Source organism: Chelonia mydas, chromosome 26 (assembly GCF_015237465.2).
Source record: "Chelonia mydas isolate rCheMyd1 chromosome 26, rCheMyd1.pri.v2, whole genome shotgun sequence".
NCBI lineage: Eukaryota > Metazoa > Chordata > Testudines > Cheloniidae > Chelonia > Chelonia mydas.
This window is the reverse complement of record NC_057859.1, coordinates 6,602,124-6,622,883: the sequence shown is the minus strand read 5'-3', so window position 1 is coordinate 6,622,883 and position 20,760 is coordinate 6,602,124. Positions and strand designations below refer to the sequence as shown.

The window sequence follows — 20,760 nt, the reverse complement described above, 5'->3', positions numbered from 1 at the left end:
TCCCAACAGGTGCTAGAAGGCACCATCCCTCCAAGGCAGAAAGAATCCTTGTGTTACTTGCCCATCTCTCAGCTTCCTGCTCTGCTAACAGATGCCAGGATGAGGTTTCTTCATTTCACTATGACCCACAGTCTGTCACTACCTTGCATCCCAACCAGGACAAGTTATGGGGACATGCGCAGATCACTGATCCAAGCAGGGAACGCATGTCAGGACTGGCTCAAGCGTTCTGTGCTGGTCCTTGCCTCTCAGTAGCCACTGCCTCCCATCTACCCCCCAGGACCCAGTAAATCCTTAAGGCATTGGCTACCTAAGGGTTACTATATAATGTTCCACAAATGTCTTCTTCCATAAGACAAGCAAGATTGCTACTGCTACTCATAGGGACAATTTTTATCCACCCGCTGATCTGTGCCGAGTCATCCTAGGTCTGTTACTTCTCTGCTCCGACCCATGTGGGTATGAGGTCGTGTTTTAGACTGCAGGCCCCGTCTATGGTATTTTTCTGACTTCCATTACCTTCGTATCTGATGCCCTTACAATCTTGGATATATTTATCCTCAACACTCGGGTGAGGTAGGGAAGGGCGACTGTGACTATTTTACAGATGTGGAATAGAGGCACAGAGAAGCTAAATGGCTTGCCCAAGGATCACAAAGGAAGTCCGTGGCAGAGAAGGGAATTGAACCTGGTTCTCCCAAATGATAGGCCAGCACCCCTAGCCGCTGGACCATCTTTCCATGCTCCGGGAAAGAACTGCCATTTACAGTGTTTGCCTAATGCCTAGCACAACAGGGTGTTGAGGCTTCCAGGTACGACTACCACATAAAAGTTAAATTAAAACAAATCAAGCACGAGTCTGACGAGGACAAAAATCAAACACTTTTTATTTCCTTGAGCTCCAGTGTTATAACTGTAGCAGCATTTCAGAAGCCAAACTTTCTGCATTATTAAATATATGTATGTCCGTTTTTTTAAGAGAACAATGTTGAATTTAAAAAAACTGCAATTTTAAAACATCAACTTAAACAATAAATTTTAACACTCATCCTCCCCCTTAAAAAATGTGCGTTTGTTGCAGCCACAAAGCAGCAATACATCTGTTTCACACACAAAGTTGGTTTTAAAACGTCAACAGAACGTTATTGGCAGAATATTGAATGTATTTTTTAAAGTTGCAACCTACATGAGATGCAGCCCAACATGGCTTTGGTGGGGATCCTTTTAAATTGGAGATCCAGCAGGTCAACACTGGAGTTGATAAACAAGCATTAAATTTTAATGAAGTCCCGCAAGAAGAGAAACTGGACACGGTTCCAAGAGGTCTCCATTCCAAGTTGAAGTTATTGGTCCATGTTTGATTACATAATAGAGAATGTTGCCCAGAGTTAAGGGGCTAGGTTTTCAAATGCTCACCCCCCACATTTTCCAAATACTCAGAAACTTACATAGGACTTAAGCGGCTAGATTTTTGTAAGCGCTCAACAAGTGGGAGATCCCACGAGAACAGTCCCGACTTTCAGCAGAGATCAGCACCTGCTGTGCAAGCTCTTGAAGCAAGTTTCCTTCCCCCTCCCCCCCACCCCCATTGGTACCGAAACAGAAATTCAACTCTTCTGAAAGAGTTTGGCACCCACTTTAGGCACTGAGCCCTTGGCAAATCTGGCCCTTTGCATCTGATCTTGCACCCGAGGGCCGTGGAAGCTTTCCATTGGCCTCCAAGGACATAGGATCAGGCTCTATCTGCAGGTTGGCCAGAGTGAAGTCGTCAAAAGGATTAAAGTTGAGAAGTCAATAGAAAGGAAATGTTTGCCAGAATTTATGCAGGTTGCTACAGAGGTTGACTTCTACACACCAAAGGAAGTTCATGCTGGAAACAGGTTGTTCTAGCTGGTCTTATTCGAAGGCACGAAACTTCGTTCAATTAGCATCAAACCTGAGTTGCAATGAATTATAAAAAAAAAAAAAGAAGCCTTACGCTCCAAGAAGGTCTAAACAAGGCATTTGAGACAGCAGGAGGGCCACATGATTTTCCAGGGGAATTCCACCCTGCAATATTAGAGGGTTTTCTTTCTAGCTAGCAGCTCTACAACCTCCCCCAGGACTGTGAATGTCAAGCTGGGCTCTGGCTTGCTTCATCAGCACAAAAGGTTGCGATACATGAGCCAGGAGAGAATCCCAGCTCACCCTCACATCACCGTATCCTTCTCTCTGCAGTAACAGTAGTGAAAGTTTTGCCAAATAACTGAATAGGTGCAAATCCACCCTTATTCTGTTGAACAAGGTGGGGATACATGGAATTTTTAAAGGGGCCTGAACAAGTGAAGTACCCACCTCCATTTGAATCTGCACCATCAACATTCACCTCACTACAGGGATTAATGTTTTGCAGCTGGAAGATATGGAGAGGAAGGTCCTTGGACTATAAAGTTTACTTGTTATTATACCATAACTGACATACTTCAATCTAAATGTTTACTAGTTTCTAAATACCACACACACACTCACCAATTACTTCCAAGTGCTAAGAACTGAGGAATACTTCTTGAATGTTGCTTGCCCATTAAATGGTCACCTATCAAAAATTCAAGCAGACAAAAATTCTCCTCATTGAAGTCCGATCTAACCAAGCTTAAAAGCCTTCACAGAAGTCTGAAGCCTACATTTCAGAAAATTTACCTAGTCTGTATTTTGGCTGGTTTGTGACCAACCCGTATCAGATTTGTATTCCGCATACTCTTAACAAGATTCTTCCATATACTCAGCATGCCCCCAGCTCCGCTCACTTTTCATTAAATGTCTGGAATGAGATTTTTGAAGGCCGTCTAAACAGTCTTCCAAATCCTTTGAAAACCTCAGGCTAAAAACCCTGCCAAGCTTGCATCTGCTTTCACACCAAGCTCTTGGTACAAAGATGAGCATAAATGCTTTCTAGTGTCAATACCATGCTCACAATAGGCAGAGGTTACAAATTCTGCACTTCGAAAAGCTAAATAAAAACTAAGCTTGTCAAAAAAAGGAAAAAAGTTAATTGAATGTAAGGGATAGCAATAGACATGAAAAGAATGTTCCATAATTCCTTATCACTTGTAAAGAAAAATTTACACAAGTTGAATGTACATTCACTAGAGAAGTATTTCTTGTAGTGATTTAACTTCCCCAAATAAATATTGGTCAACCAAAGTAATTAGCCAAACTTAGTGTAATGCAAAAGTAAGATCACATGAAAGCCACCATACAGCGAAGGACCTGACTTCCAATTTGTCTCACTCAGGCCTTAGTGAAATTCCCCAATTTTACGGTGACTTTTCATTATTAGATAGATACAGACTAAGCTGTACTTTAAATGAAAAACTCCATGTTAAAAAATTAAATGCAAACGTTAGACATGGTAAAGCTTTTTCACCTCATTCAGGTAAGCAGAAAAATGTACCGGTAAGTCATTGGTACAAGGTGCATGATCAAGACTTAATTTGGGGTTAGAGGAATACCAACTTCCAATCTAGTCAACTCAGAAAAGTAGCTTCAGGTCCTATATGTTCTCCCAGACCCTCAGCCAGCTTTTGGATCATAATTTTCCTTTTAAAACGATTCTTCCACAATGCTGTGTGAAAAACCCGTTCAAAAAAACACAGGAGAAACAGCAAAAATGATCTTATACAAAGCTGTCAAATGCAAAAAACAAGCAAACAGAGAAATAGTGTCTGCTGCAGTATCCGTTTTAGGAAAGTTTAAATGTTTGTTGTTTCACTAGTGGGTAGACAGTTTCAGGTAGAATCAACCTTTTCACACTGATGTCCCTTCAAAAGGGGGCTACTATTCAGTTACATTTCTCAAACCAGAAAAATCCTGCTAGGTTTTTCATCGATTGTAATGTTAGCCACCTAGTCCCAACTAGGTAGCCAGCTGGCTATTAGTTAGTAAATTCAGCATCTATAGTTCAGCAACAAGTTCAGCTTTTGCTCTTTAGACCAGCAAAACCTTTTCATCTTCCACAATATTATTGCACCTAAATTAGATAACTTGGGTCAAATATTAGATACTTAAAATTCAGACACTATATTTGCCAAAGTGGTCAGTTTAATTTGGGGAGAGCAGTCAATGGTTTTCCTTGCCTCAAGCGCAGGAGCTATACTTGGTAAACACTGGATTCAACATCACATTGTCAGAAGATGAGGTATGGAGGCTAAGTGGAGCCATCCACAAACGTCGCTTGCAAAAAAGCCCATAAAAAGAGAACTGAGGGTCCGGAGTTCTTTTCTACAGAAGCATGAAATAAAGCATCGGATTTCATAGCAGCAAATGAAGTCCCCAAAGCCCTAAAATCCACTAAACTTTAGGTTTTAGGATACTTCATTTATACATACCAATCGGACAAACAGCTGCTGTTTGTTGGCTTTGCTTTACAAAAAAGGTTTTGATTCTGCTGTTCTCCTGTTTAAGGTTTCACTTTTCAAGAGCTTTTTTGCACTGTGATTGACAGTTTCCTTGTGGTCAGTATGCAACTCTTACAATTCAAGGTGAGTTGTCTTACACAACTGTAAACCGATACTTTTGTGTATAAAAGTGTGCAGGAGCAGAGTAACATTCTGTCTGTAAACGAGCACGAGTCCTGCACAGTTACTCATGTGTAAGCAGGAGCGAGGCGTTAGTGGAAAATAAGATTATGAATAAATAAGAGTAATGAAACCTATTATCTATTAAAACGCCACAAACTGTACCTTTAAAATAAGTTTGCCAAAAATACTCATCTTTCAAGTACAATCGTAAGTCAGCTACGGGTGTAATAATTAAACTAAGGTTTTTCCAAGAGCAACCAGTGGTTTTCGCTGCCCAACTTGAGACCCCTCAAACAAGACCATTTTCAGAGAGCACGTGCTCAGCACTTTCAAAAAGTCGGGCTCCTTTAAGGTGTCAAGTGGACGCCATAAAACTGGAGGCAGCTTACATACGTACATATGAAAATCCTGGCCACTGTTTTGGGTTAAATGCTATGATTAAAGCCATTCTGGCTATTTAAAAAAAATAAAAATAAAAAAAATGCTTTGGTTCTTACATATCATGATGAAAGAATTCAGCTTTTTTTTTTCCTTCTAAAAACAGCTCAACTTCCAGCTGTATTACTATTAAAACAAAATTTCTACATAGAAAAATAAAGGATAAACATTATCCATCTATTTTATATTAGGTCATATATAAAGTTTGTTCAGTGACAGGATATTTAATTTCTTTGCTGTAAAATATCTCACAATACTATTTTTTTCCCCCTGTGCAGTCTAAGTTTTCTCGTGAAGTGGTAACACTACATCTTAGAGCTTATCCAGAGGGAAAAAAAAAATAGTAATTTCACTTCTCGAAAGCTATAAATATATTAAAAAAGTCTTTAGACCATCTGATTCTAGCAAACAGGGTGCCAAATTTCGCCAATGACCACTTAATTCCTCTCCCCACCAACGACAGAAAAGTGAAATTCAATTGTGAATCCACAAGACATGTTGCATGTTTCACAACACTAGCGAGTCCCTCAGAGTTTACAAAAATGTCATCTGAACCTTAGGCTCGCTCTAGTCAAGTCTTTCAATAAGGAGCTCTTTTTTCCAGCTTGTGCTTCGTGAGGAAGTACTTAAAGAATTCATACACTGACCACGCGATGGCAGTTGAAGGCATCTGGTAAATGACACGAGCCTGCACCCCTCGGAAATACCCGGGGATACCGCCCAGCTGATAAACTGTCCTGAAAGCATTGGCCATTCCGGAGAGGTGCCCACTGATGTTCACTGAACTCAAGGCCATATTTTCCTGAGTGTTGAGCAACGTCTTGCAGACGTCAAGGGGTGTGGTGGCAGCGGCAGCCACAGCTCCCGCGATGGCACCGGAGAGGACGTGCGAGCGGGGGTTATATTCCCGGCGCGGGTTGATTTGCTCCTGCATGAACTCGTACGTGATGAAGTGAATGGCTTGGAAGGGGACGTTCATGGTGAGCTGCGTGGTATAACTCCGGTAGAAGGCAGCCAGTCCTTCAGTCCTATGCACTGCTCGTATGCACTCCAAGACTGTTTTGTAAGGGGAGTTGTACATCTGCATCCGCTGCTTCACCACTGATTCAGTAGCAGCCGCGGGAGGTCACGTGGCACCAGATGGGATGGATAGGCAGCCAATGGGATAAAAGATAAACAAGTTAGACACAAGTTCTTTTGTAATTATCACCATCTCAACCTTGAGCTATGCTCCCAATTCACAAGCATTGCAAACCTTCCCTACAGCAGTGGGGAGCACCCTAAGTGGATAATGCTGCAGATAGAAGCATCTATTGGATCTTTTCGTACGTGAAAATCATCCTCGTCAAGTCTTTAAACAAAAAGCTACACACTTCACCCTTTCGTAGAGCTTCCCCATACCGGAGAGAACTCTCAATTCCTCAGTAAGGCAAAGATCATTTCAGAGATAACAGGGACACATTAAGAGGCTGATCCTGCTTCTTTAGAAGTCAGTTGCAAGCAATGGAAGCACAACTGTGTGTTAAGTGACTTGGTCCAAGGCCGTAGAGACTCAGTGGCAGAGCTAGGGGTGCAACTCACAAGCGCTTGGCTTGTGGTCCCGTGCTCTAATTAGCCACTGTGATGTTACCTCTTCAAAGAGGTTGTTTTTAACCAACAAGAAAGCAGATTGGAAATGTTTAGTTTTCAAACATTTCTACTGGGGGGAAGGGGGAGAGAGGAATTTGAGTTTTTGCAAAAAAAATTCCTCAGACAGTTCCAATAAATATAGAGAAATCTGATGCTATGAATATTTTTCCCTTAAGGAAAACTTTTCCTTCAAGTGTACATTGTGGAAAAGGATGGGAGGGTTCTTAAAGCACTTAGAAATCAAACACATAAAGGCCACAGCATATCAAGAACATACACTTCAACAGCAGTTCCCTGATAAACATGCAGTAGTGAATGTTAAGCCACACAGAGCGAAATGAGGACTGCTGGGATACTTTCGGGGGATAATGTCTGTGCTTGCAAATCCAGAGTGCATTTTGCATGCAACACTGCAAGTTATGGGCTCCGGCCAGTAGTTACGCTGCAAGTGATTTACTGTGCAGCTGAGACACTCGGAAGACTCTGGAACTTTGGGGTGACATCATGGACCCACAGACTCCAAAGGAGCTAGAATTTCACCCCAGACGTCTTCCCATTGGTTTAAAAAGGATGCACACCAAGGAACGCCACATAGAAACCAACAGGCATTCTACCCAAGTATATATAGTGTGCTCAGCACCATAGCATGAGGGCTTTAAATATCAAGTACCATGTTTAGAGAATGAATAATTACCAATAACTTTATGAGAATTTCCCCAAGATGATATTCTGCCTTCAGAAGGGTACCATGCTGCTCATGAGCAGAATTTCCACCTAAGCCTGGGTGACATTTGCAGCACACATTGGTTTTTGTTTTTCTGATCTCTGGCTACACAATATATAAGAAGCTATAGATTGAGGGAGGCTTTTTAAAAAACACTCAAAACAAACATGAGCGCCAAAAGGGCATTCAGAATGTTTTGCCCTTCAACAGCTGGCTCAGAGAATCGGATAAAAATGTCAATATTCAAATGGAGGATCAATTTTATTCCTCACTTTTTATATATGTATGTTAGGAGAAAATGTGCTCAGAATCCACGCAACTGAGAAGTTCCATCCATTTCAGCTGAAGCGATCAGAGTTTCTTTGCACAAGCTTACCGTGACCCTTAGCTCACAGTCAGTGAAAGAGAGTAGTAGTTACACACTACTCAACTGGTGAGTTTCCAAGCAACTTACTTTCTTCCCCCAATTTAACTCCACTTCCAATAAAGGACATTACCTTCAGCCGGATTCATTACTGCATCATGGAGCAATGTGGCCATGCTCCCAGCTATCCCTGCAAAACAGAAGAGTTCCCTTCAAAATACAATTCTGGACAGCTTCTGTAGGTTAACCTAGGCCAGTGTTAAGTCACAATTCGAGACATGCAGTGCATAAAGTTACACAACAGCCTCTGCTCCCACAGTATATTCTCAAATTAACCGTCCTGAGCTCTTCATGGAAGCGTGATAAAAATCCATCCGTAGAATGGGCTGGAAGGCACATCTGCTACAAACTTAATGTGCCGGCCACTGGAGTTGGGTCAATATGGTAAGTCACGTAGTCCATCCTGTTTCCGTATGACGGAATGGATGCAGGCTGCGCCTATGCTAGCAAACTGCGCCAGTTTAACTAGATCAGTGTAAAGACATCCAAGCTACACTGATAAGCAAGGTTAACACTGGTTTAAATGTGTTTTTAACCAGGAATTTGCATTAATTTACCTAGACTGATTTTTAAAGTTTACTTAGTTTAATGTAATCTCTAGCGTATTTAAGGCCTTACAGATTCCTTAATTAGCACTGGTAGATGAGCTTCACTTCAGGCGTAACTAGATTTCCAGAGCCTCCCTTAGCCAATTTCTCCATTGCCCGAATGGCTTTTCAAGTCAGTTCTCCTTGTCCTCCGTATTTAACTTAAATTTCCACTGTTGCTACTGAAAGCTTGTACAGTTTTGGCAAATAAATGTCGGAAATAAGAGCACACGACTTTAAAGGAGTCGTTGAGCAAAAAACAAAGTCCTGGCCTATACTTAAGTGGTACTGGCAAAGCAATGTCTGTTAAGGGTGTGGAAGAAAAAACAACCAACACTCCTAATCAACATAGGTATGCCAATAGAACCCTCTAGTGTGGACACAGCTATACCGGTGCAGTTTATGATGGTCACGGGAACCTGCATAAGCTGTTCTGGTATAAGCATTTTTATACTATTAAGTGCCCAAACTAGATGGTTTTGTTAATATAGCTACATTGGCAAAACCCTCTGTGTAGAGAAGGCCTTTTATCAAGCAGTTTAATGAAAGATTTAGTGCAGATCGGCTCCGCTGCAGAAATGACAGACAGATGCAACTGGCCGTCAGTCACAGTCACTGCTTTGAGTACTGCATGGAAACCCAAGAAACCCTATGTCAGCACAGTAAGAACAAAGCCCTGATTTTTTAAAACTACAAATGCATTCATCACGCTGCTATGGTGTTAGATTTTTAAGTGTTAGAAGCATCTGTCATCACTGAACCTTGGTCCATCTGGACATGTAACATTCGACACCGTGTTCAGTTTCAAGACCATCTCAAAATTAATGATATGCTATGACAATAGGTTGGGACTAATGCACTCATTGTGGGACTAAGATGAACAAATTCCACTCAAGCTTTCACAGGTTAAGGCCAGGCGGGACTATCATGGTCCTCTAGTTTGACCCGCGTAACAGGCCATAGGGTTTCCGCAAGTGATTCCTACATCCAGACTAACTTCTGATTGAGACAGAGCTTTCTTCCCACGATTTGCAGTGTGGCAGAAATTTTTGGTAGAAGGAAGACGACATTTTGGTGGCCAGCAGTACCTCTAACAGAGACACTGTCTGGCCAAGTAAGGCGCTGTGCATTAAAAAGGGAAACTTATGTTCTGAACACTGCAACTGGGCTGTGTGCCTATGTATTAAAAAACCCACACATACATACACACAAATATATTTATGCCAGCATCCCCTTTTAAGAAGCTGCTCCCCATAGAAGTTCTAATAAGCCATTTCTGTTCCTCTTACCCAGTAGGGGAAAGGTGAAACCCACTCAAAAGCAGAAGCCTACAACAGGAAAGCTTGTTTCAAAGCCAATCTGTTCTCTCTGGGAACGTCTAAACAGCTGGGAGATGGAATTCCAAGCTCAGGTATACACAGACATGTCAATGCCACTTCAGCAAGCGCACTAAAAATGGTGCAAGGCTGCGATGGCACCGGTGGCGACTTGGGCTAGCCAAGCAAGAAGGTTCTCGAGTCTCGGAAGGGGTTGTATTCACGTGGCTAGCCCGAGCCACCGTCCATGCCACCCCTACCACACAGTTATTTTTGGAGCACTAGCTCCACCAGAGCTCACCCATGTAACGTCTACCTAAGCTGGGCATTGCACCTTCCAGCTGCTGTGCAGACATATCCTATGTTGCAATTCTGGAGCGTTATGTTTGGTTAGCCCTAACGCCAGTTAACATTCTCTAGAGGCCGGATTTTCCGAGCAGCTCAGCCACTATATAAAGCACCAAAGGAAAGGGCCAGCTTGTCAAGAAGAACTTGGCATGGTGGATGCAGAGCGCTTTTGGAAGCCTGGCCATAAGTGTCCTAATGGAACCTGCTGGCTGCTGAGCCCTTGGAAACTTGGAAGTAGGTTTTGCATCTCCTATTTCTCCACCGCCCCCAAATACATGTACACTTCAAGTGTCTGTGCAACACCAGGCTGAATGCAACAAATCAAAGCCAGTGTCAAGTTCTTCCCAAAGCACCAGAGTAGACACAAGGATGCCAGGCCACTGTAAAAGCAGGAAGCAGGCAAGAGACAGGTAATTAATTGCAAACAGTTGCAAAATACCATTGGCCAGGTGGCTATTTCCTCCGTGGTGAATAATATCACTTAAAGTCCTTTTCATTTTTTCATAGCAGGCAAAATACATTGCATGGGCAGGGCCAGCCCCCAGCACGGTGACGTTAATTCCTCGTAAAGGCCTCCAGAAGCCTTCAGTGTGAATAATCTTCTTCAGGGCCCCATACACGCTCTTGTACTGGGCTTTGGGATCTGGTTGCAAACTCTGCATTCGGGTCTGTAAGAAGAGGAAGAGGACTTTAATTAGCTGTCTTCAAGAGAACAAGGTGTGCCAATCGTCCTAAAGCGCTGCAAGGCCCCTGCGAGCCAACATTCGCGTCCCTGGTTAGAGGCGTGAATAATTCTGTTATGCGGAGCTCTGACATCTCCAGATTGTGCCACATTAATCCTTAGCCTGCAGTACTGAGAAAATCTAAAACACTCAGCAATTGCCAAAGCTGTGCTCAAAGATGCCAAAGCTGAGAAGCCCAGTTTAGAAACTCAGAAGGGACACGCTCCAGTTTGCGTCTCCTAATCCATCACTGACATTTAAAAATTCCAGAACACACCATGATGCCTTCGCTTATACTAACCTCAAGACAAGGACTTCTCTGTTAAGTCCTTAGCAGCTGCAGCTTGTTAAAGAACTGCAATCCCCAAGGGTAACGGATGCACAGCTTCCCCATCTCCACCTTTCCTTCCCTGTGTAGTAGGGAACTCAAGCAGGCAGCAGATTTCTTCTGATGAAGGGCACCCAAGAAACAGTTTGTGCGATGCATACCAACGCTGCAGACATTCCAGCCTCATGCCAGCAGGGGCTGCTACAGCCTAAGCCCTTGGGGCTCTTTCACAAAAGAAAAGCACACCTCCGTTGGCACAGAGCCCAGGAACCCGTCTCTTCCAAAGTTCTAGGACAATGGAACGTATTAACGCTCTTAGGCCAGCTAGACTACACTGCATTACGTCCAAGACTCCATAGTGACAACCAAGTGTTTAAAATAGTCTCAGCATGTCTAGGTCGGGAGGTTATAATTCAGTGGTCATATATTCAAAGCACAAACATACAAGTGGGGCGAGTTCAGAGACAGCAAGTTTGCCAACTTCCTCACTAAGGGAGTTCGGGTTGAGCAAGGAATGACGGATTGAGCCTTTAATTTGTTCCTGTTATAACCCATACGCCATTTCCCCATTCCACATCTCAGCCTGGTTTTAGTGATTGTTTGGTCATTTCCTGGCAGATGCTGTTTACCAAGGCAATTAAAACTGATCTTGAGAGTCACGTGCAGCAGAAATTACTGAAAGTAAATTCTCCAACAGGGTGGGGGAAAATAGCGAGAACTTGCAGAGAGTTTGTGCAACTCTTTCGGCAATCTAGTAGAGCGTGTGTTAACACATAGTACTGGCTGCTTACCAGAACCTGCAAAAACTTCCATATTTTCCTCTCCTCTTCTGCAGAGTGAGGACTCTCATGCAGAAATGCTCACAGAATTATTCCATCATCAACAGCACAGCGCGCTTCGTAATTGGTGACAAGCCTGTAACATTCCATGCCTCTAAAACAGTCCTGTTTTCTGTCAGCCCCCCAAAAAATGTAACTTGAGAAGGCTGTCAAAAGGTGAGGCCCCTTGGAAGAAGAGAAAGAGGCTTTCCATTTTGTAAGCAAGAAAAGCAGCTCTCTAGAGAGGCCTAATTTATCTGGATGAGAAGGGACTGGTAAGCAGTGCTACACAGCCACACCAGGAGACAGAACTGTGGCCCTACAGGATCCATTTTTTGACCACTCAATGAGAAGGGTCTACAGAAGTTCCATAGAAAGTTTACCCACCTTCCTAACCTTAGACAGGAGACTTCTTATCTCCTTAATCTCACTAGCCGAGTTTTCCAGTGTTGCTGCTGTCCCCATTTAAGAGGGCAAGATACCACAGTGTCTGTTTTGACCAGAGGACACGGGATCTGGATGTTGAGGAACGCCTTTGATCCAGAACACTCCACGGAAAGTATTACAGCTATAGGGTACATGCTTGGCCACTCAATGAAGGCATTATTTAAGCTTTTTTTTTTTTTTTTTTTTTTTTTTTCAAAAAACACCTCCTCTCACACATCCACAACTTAAGTGTTTTCAGAGCTGAGGCCCTAAAGTAGGGGTGGCCAACCTCAGCCTGAGAAGGCGCGAGAATTTACCAATGTACATTGCCAAAGAGCCACAGTAATGCATCAGCAGCCCCCCAACGCCTCCTGATCAGCTGTTTCGTGGCATGCAGGAGGCACTGGTGGGGAGGGAGAGGAGCGAGGGCATGGCCGGCTCAGGGCAGGAAGGGGTGGAGTCGGGGCTGGGCCTGTGGCAGAGCCAGGGGTTGAGTAGTGAGCACCCCCCGGCACATTGGAAAGTTGGCGCCTGTAGCTCCAGCCCCAAGTCAGTGCCTAGACAAGGCGCCGTATATTAACTTCGGAAAAGCCGCATGGGGCTCCAGAGCCACAGGTTGGCCACCCCTGCCCTGAAGTATCTGAGGCTTTGTCTACGCTGCCAACTGAACGACAAAACTTTTGTCATTCACAAATGCTTAAAAAGCCCCCCTGAAAGACAAAAGTTTTGCTGTGGAAAATGGCAGTGTAAACGGATCCTTATCGGCAGGAGCGGACAACGCGATCCCCGCTCGTAGGGGGCGGAAGTATTTTGTCAGCAAAAGTGCTGACAAACAGCGTTTACACTGCCATGTCAGTAAACGCTGTGTAGTGTAGACAAAGCTTGAGTAACTATGCAGGAGAGCCTTTGAAAAAAAAGGTGTTATAAAAGATTAAGACACTTTCAAAATACAAAATTACCCCACCTTTGTCCAGCTCAGCTCTCGTAGACACAGAAGAGAGTCCTTTTTCTGACCTTTTAATGGTTAACAGCCTCCACTATAATACCAAGTAAGTTTATAAACTTGCTTTGGTAGATGTAGGGATCTGAGAAGTATTTTAGTGCATTCTGCTCGAGATACGATCCGACTGCACAGAACCGTCACACACTAATACTACACCTTCTGTTTTACGAAGGCTGCATAAGACATACCCTGATGTGGGCACTGACGTACTCATTTTAACCTCCCTCCAAATATGGAGCTTCTCACTTCCACAAAGCTAGGCCTGATCTGCACCTTAAAACTTACGTCAGCCAACTATGTAAGTCAGGGGCATGAAAAATTCACCCCCGAGAGACACGGTAAAGCCAACCTAAGCCCCAGAGTAGATACTGCTAGGTTGATAGACTGAAGAATTCTTCTATCAACCGAGCTGCTGCTTCTCGAGGACGCGGACTGACGATAGCGATGGAAAAACCCCCTCAGTCACTGTAGCGAGCATTGTAGCGCTGGTAATATAGACACAGCCTACCTCAGATGCATGTTTGCAAGCTCAGAGCCCTGGAGAATACCCGCATTAAGAAATACGGTCCCAGTACTTTACAGTACCAAGACAATATCTACGATTGACACAGCAGTGTCACAATATTGCATCTGTCTTAAAACACTGAATTCAAACGCAGCTGTTTTACAGGCGAGACTCAACCGAAGGAGTAAGAGCTGCACTCATTGTCAGGGAATGGTTCAGAAGGTCAGAGTAAAGGCAAAGTTGTAGTATTAGTCTGAAAGTAGAAGGGTTTCTATTGTACCTAAAGCAGAACGCATTGGAAGCGTACTTACAAGATGCTCATAGCACTGCAGATCAGGAGGTGAAAGCTTTCCTGCTCAAAACTGCATAGGTATTAACAGCCTGGAAGCCAGCGATAAGCAGAAAATGATTATTAAAAAAGCTTCTATCCACTGTATCCATTACATCTGGAAAAAGCAGCTCTTAGCTTAGACATTTGCAGCCACTAAGCACTCCTATGCCACTTTTTACTCCTGGACATGAACGCTTTACACACTATTACTAATACCCGAGAACATCCCTTCACCTACCTCACAGGTGACACAAAGTGAATCGTCCATGCTGTCAAAGCAACTGAGTGGGGAGGAAAAACCCAGTCATCCAAATTCTCAGTCCCCTACTCTAACCACTGAAGAACACTCCTTCAATTCCACTGGCCAGGGCCCTCAAGGGCAATGTCCAGGCTTATTTAGCAATTTAAATGCATTTCCTGGCCTGCATTTCCATTACATCTAGGTGCTAAGTGTTAGACTGCATGAGCCACCCATGTCCCTGCTTGCCCATATAATACCCAAATAGAATAGCAGGCTGTAAATCTGCTTTTTGCCAACCCAGTACAGTAAACCCCATTTACACAGAACTACCGATTAAAGGAAGATACAAGGCACATGAAGCGAGTCCCCTGCACATTGTTTTATTTGCAGTACACCCCCCTAAAAAACCAACACAACACAGGAATTACATTTGTTAATGGACAGAAGCTAATTTACAGCTGATGACTTGCAACTGTCCGGCCTATTAAGTGAATCCAGTAGGTCTAAGCACAGCAATCAACCTATCAACAACAGGGACTACCCCTCTAACTTGCTGGGGGGGGGGGGGGGGGGAGAACTACCAGAGACAGGCTTGCGGTTTTAGTCATTGCCCTTCCGTAACACTCTCCTTTCTGCACACCACAAAGAAGATGGGTGTATCTAAGTATTTCTATAGCCCCTACTGCTGCAGAATCCAAATGTCTCATAATCATTGAAGTGTTTGTCCTCACCACCTCCGGAGACAGGGAAGTGTTATCCCCCTTTTACAGATAGGGAACCAGAGCAGGAAAAATCTAAATGCCTTGCGCAAGACCAAGCTGGGAGTCTGCAGTAGAGACAGGAATCAAATTCACATCTCTCAAGTGCCTTAACCATTATGCTTCCTCCCTGGCCATGTGTAGTCATATGCTCTAAAGCAGTCATGCAGGGAACAGATTACCTAATAAAAATCAGAGATTAGGTAGCAAGCCTTTAATGATGCCATAAAACATGCCTCTATTAGATCAGTGAACACTTTGCACCATGCTCAGTCGAATCCATAGGTAAAGAAAAAAGGGCTTAAGCATCTAGTTACAAAGCATGTCAGAACTTCCCCTGCTTCCTGCAAAAGCTTCTAGAATTCAGCTAGCCCTTCGCCGGTTATAAAACAATAGTTACTTTGACGCTCTAAGACTTGCTGGGCACAAGAGGGTGCTAATTCTATCCAGTGGAAAACCTGAATGAATGCCAAAGAGACAACATTTGGCTCAAGTCCAAAAAACAAACAAACCAACCAACCAAAAACAAACAACAAAAACCCACCACCCATAGGTGGTAATTTATGACTCAGATGCAGGATCATGAACCAAAGCACAGTAAGCATTACACAAGTTCCCCCTCCCCAGACTATTTCTGAAGTTTAATCAAGTTCCTTTAACAACCCCATACCAAACCGCATTCACTGCTCTAACTGAAAAATGCAGTGCTTTTTGTTTTATTTTTTGTTTTGTTTTGTTTGTTTTTTTCAAAGTGGTGGAAGAAATCAACAAAAAAAAAATAAAAAAAAAAAAATCAAGGACGACCTGAAGATAGGACAGGGAAAGTAAAGTGAATTAACCAGTGTCTTACCAGGTGGGAAAAAAAATAAATCATGATTTCTGTCAAAGAGGCTACACGCCACCACTGACTTGACACTAGGAATAGCCGCCCTCCCGTCTATTTTGGAATCATGTTAGTTGATTTTAAAAACATCTGTCCTGACAAGTCACATAAAGAGCCACCTATGTAAGGGACACTAGGTGGCAGTTGCTCTAATTGTAAACGCAAGGCTGGGCTCAAGAGTCCTGGGTAATTCTCCCGAGTTCACTGTGCGACCTTGGGAAAGCAGTTTTCCCTTCCCTGTGCCTCAGTTTTCAAATACCCATCTTAAATATGTTTAGTCGCCTTTGCAAAGTGCTTTGAGAGCTATTTAAATACAAGTAATAACTGTGTTCCAAGAAGAACAGGAGTACTTGTGGCACCTTAGAGCCTAACAAATTTATTTGAGCATAAGCGTTCGTGAACTACAGCTCACTTCACGAACGCTTATGCTCAAATAAGTTTGTTAGTCTCTAAGGTGCCACTAGTACTCCTTTTCTTTTTGCGAATACAGACTAACACGGCTGCTACTCTGAAACCTGTGTTCCAAGAGAAAATTCACAGAATCTAATATTGTACTGATAGAAATTCTTTAAAAATAACCAAATGACTATTTATTTTAAAAATGTTCCCTGAAGGTTATGCAACCCAAACATTGCTCCACTGAGCTAGCACATTACGGCCACTATTCGCGTAATATAAGCACACATTTTCACTTTCTGTTCCTGTTATTTCTTCAGCATCCAAGCAAGTTCAAAAGGCAAGTCAGAAGCCAAGTTGATGAGAATCTTTACATTCACACAAAAAGTTTTAACAACTATGGAATTAACAGGCATAGTAATTTATTCAAAACCTCCAGTAGCTTTACCCCTCCCCTACCTCACCTCAGAGTTTTAGTTACTATGATTGTCAATGCGTCTAAATGCCATTTGAGGCCCCAGATCCTAAAAAACACACGTGCCTAGCTTGGCACAGGCTAGGTCTATGCTTAAATTTCAGCAGTAATGTCCGTTAGGAGTATGATTTTTGTGACACTTTTATAGCAGCAAAGCTCTGTGCAGCCAGTTATACCTGGAGGGAAAAAAGGCACTTTTCCAGCTTATTTTGTTCAGGGAACTCATGCCAACTGGAGTTCTTTTGCAGGTATAACTTATAAACTCCATCTACATAAAGGTTTTGCCGGAACAGCAACACCAGCAAACCTTTTCTAGTGCAGATTAGGCCTCGCATGCGGTCCTCATGGTTGCGTACTTGGGAAAGCCGACCAGAACAGCTAATGCAGAATAAACTATTCCAGAATAGTTTCCCATGTAGACGCTATTCCAGAACCAAGTGATTTTATTTCGGAACAATTATTCTGCTTTGTGAGTGAGAGTCAATTACTCCAGAATAAAAGTTTTTAGGGGAGCTATTTTGGAATATTTATTCGGCAATAGCTTATTCCACAACAGCTTTTCTGATCAATTTCCCCATTTAGACACACCCTCAATGAAGTCAATGGAACTAATCACATATTTAAAGTGAAGTATGCACACAAACATTGCTGGATCAGGGCCTTAGACCACAGCTATTACTGACATCCAGACTCAATTGTTTTGAAATTCACTGGGCCAGATCTGTTTTATAATTTTAGAACACTCAAACAGTACATCCAGAGTACATGAGCCTTGGCTGAAAACCAGGGAAGCCTGATCAGTTAAACCCACATGCCAAACAAAAGCATGAAAAGACAGCTCAATTTTCAAAGGCAACCAATCACTGGCACTAACGAAAACATGTGACCACACGCAAAGCACTAAAGGAATTTTGAAATACTTCTGTGCCACACCCTCTTTAGTCACACAGGTTCACAAGCATGCAGCTCCCGTCCACCCTTTTTGCACCGACTAGAACGCATTCTTTGTCCAATCCAGAAGAGTCTGATTTAAAAAGGAATTAATGTTTACGGATGAAAGAAACAATGTTATCAGTGATGCTCTGTGTGTTCTATCCTGTCCAAAGCAGCAAGTGTCAAACAATGCAAAAAAAAAAAAATATGTCGATCGTTAAAACTAAGAGCATGACACTGTGAGATGCCAAGCACCTTACCTCCTTCTGATTGGTTTATGCTAAGAGCAGCCAGGAGTAAGCTACATATGATGAATAGTGCACTGGACTAGGACTCGGGAGACCTGCATTACATTCTCAGCTCTGCCACTGATCTACTGAGTGACCATGGGCAAGTCACTTGCCTCTGTGCCTCAGTTTACCCATTTGCAATACAGGGAGAATGATTCTGATCTCCTTTGTAAGGTGCTTTGAGGTCTTATAAAGAGCTATGTATTGTTATTAATGAAGTCTTAATGGCAGTGAACCTAGACCGTTATTTTCTCTTTAAGTGTCACATCAACTTGGAAGTCTACGTGCAGGCACATACCTGATCAGTCTTCTTTTATTGAAGGAAGTTAAGTTTCCCCACCCCACAGAAAGCGTCCTTCACTGTTTTGGAGCAAAGAGGAATGGCATGTTAATTCATTCTCAGTTTATCTATTATTGATTTCCAGTAGAAGCTGAAGTCCCCAATCAAGTTCAGGAACACACTGTGTTAGGTGCTGTACATACAATAAGCTTCTCTGTGCAGGAGTTGCCTTATAATCTGAATAGACAAGACAAGGAATGGGAGAAAAGCAGTAGCAACCCCATTTTACAGATGGGTAAACTGAGGTACAATGAGATTAAGGGTGTGTCTACATAGCAAAAAGACTCACAGTAGTGAGTCTAAGAGCTTAAGTCAACTGATTCAGACTCACACTGCAGGGCTTCTTCTGTGACTGCACGCAAGTGACTTAGGGCATGTCTACACAGCAGAAACAGCTGAGAGTCTCAGCGCCTGGGTCAAGAGACTCAGGCTCATGCTGCAGGGCAAAAAAATAGGCATGTAGATGCTCCCGCTTGGGCTGAAAGCCAGGTTCTGCAACATGGCGTGGGAAGGGTCTCTCAACCCAGGCTCCAGCCCGAGCAGAAAAAGTCTGCACTGCTATCTTTAGTTCTGGAGTTGAAAGCCCAAGTCAGTTGGCCCAAGCACTGAGACCCACTGCTGCATGGTTTCCCCCCCACACACACTTTTGCTGTGTCCATGTAATCTAAGCGACTTGCCAAAAGTCACAGAGGAAGCCTATAGCAAAGCCAGGGATGCGAGCCCAGGTTTCAAGAGAGCAAGACATGTACTGAACTGTCAAAGCAACCTTGTACCCTTGTAACTATAAGCCTTGCTCCCTCTCTCTCCTCCTGTCCCCTTCTCTCCCCCCCACCCCCCGAACCAGATGTCTACAATCAAGACTTTTAGACCGAAAATTCTTCAGAGAGCAGGGGCCATATTGGATTTCACACTTGCAGCACTGGATAAGTAATTATTGTTTTGACACCAACTCAACAGAGCTGTGTGGAAAACAATTTGCTGTACATTCATCTGCACCGAGCCTTCCTGTAAGCATTAAGATACACCTGAACATACTTCTACATTTAGAAAGCTGCAATAGTGGCTATAGAGTTGCCTACTAATTTATCCCTCCGTCATGAGGTTAGGACACTGAGGGAGGAGGGGAAAAAAAAGGACTAACAGGTGTATGCTTACTCATCCAAGATGTTTCAGTGTTCCTTTTTGTATTTTTGCACCTCTCATGATTTCTTGCAGTATTAATTCCTTGTATTACAGTGATCAGATCCATCCTAAGTGTGCAGTAGCCAAACTAGCCACACCTCAATATACAGGAGTTGTGCAGCAGTTATCTTGTGCACTCAGAACCTCTCAAATCAGATGTGTGGAAACTACCACGAGCTGCAATTTGCATCTAAGGCCACGTCTACACCAGGAACTAGACGTAACAGTTTGCTATACCAGCAAAGCTGCACTTTTATCAGTATAGTGCATTTCTCACACTCCCTCCACACACACACACTCCTTATGCATGCACACGCTTCCCCCAAGTCCAACAAGCTATACCAGTAGAAGTGTGGCTTTGTCGGTGTAACTGCATCTAATACTAGGGGCTTTTCCAAGCACAGCTATGTTGGCCAGGGATCACAACTCTTCAGACCCCTGCCAACACAGCAGCTATGCCAGCAGAAGTCTGCAGCATTGACAGCCTCGGACACTGCAACTTGGTACTGAGGTTGGCTGGTCCATCTTTTCAGATGCCTGTGTGAAGTCAGCAAAAGATGCTTTAAAAACCTCACCATCCTTAAGTGATCAAGAAAGAGTTCTACCCCGGCCACTTAAAATAATCCTCATTGCAAAAGCGGCAAAAAGCCTATAGAACAATTAAGGTTATCCAGTTAAGCTGGTTTCAGTTTACCCAAAGGAGGCAATGCTAAAAACAAGCCATTGAATTCCTTGCAGAAAGCCAGGACATGAACAACGTACAGGACTAGCTGGATTATGTAACACCCTTCATTTACCAGCCCAGTCCACGGATACAGTTGACCTGTTATAAAGACTCACTATATTTCAGTTTGATGGGTGCATTTAATGCCTGATCTAAAGCCCACTGAAGTCAATGGGAGTCTGATAAATCCCTTATACAGTGGTACCCACAATTATTTGTTTGGTCTAGGCAGTCAAGTGAAAGAAGAAAAATTCAAAATGTTTATCTTAATTACCCCCCCACCCAAATTCTAGACATTGCTAATCGTTTAAGATCTTTAACCATTTAAGAAAGTTTTGAAGTTCTCCTTTGAGCCAGACATGACCTCGCTAGTGCTGTCA

General features: G+C 43.2%; 1 protein-coding gene across 4 annotated transcripts in view; it reads right to left on the bottom strand.

Moving 5' to 3' along the window:
- Positions 1–867: 867 nt before the first annotated feature.
- SLC25A37 (solute carrier family 25 member 37) overlaps positions 868–20,760 on the bottom strand; it is a 28,125-nt gene continuing 8,232 nt past the window's right edge. Inside the window, exons 1-4 of one of the 4 annotated variants that reach the window (XM_037886316.2) lie at positions 13,284–13,490; positions 10,465–10,693; positions 7,848–7,904; positions 868–6,098 (exon numbers count right to left, since the gene is read on the bottom strand). In XM_037886316.2, coding sequence (XP_037742244.1) covers positions 5,578–6,098; positions 7,848–7,904; positions 10,465–10,687 — 801 coding nt within the window. In that variant the 5' untranslated portion in view covers positions 10,688–10,693; positions 13,284–13,490 and the 3' untranslated portion in view covers positions 868–5,577. Of the gene's footprint in view, positions 6,099–7,847; positions 7,905–10,464; positions 10,694–11,048; positions 11,305–13,283; positions 13,491–20,760 lie in introns of those variants that run through there. The other 3 variants (XM_037886315.2, XM_037886314.2, XM_043536518.1) reach the window with 3 other exon arrangements.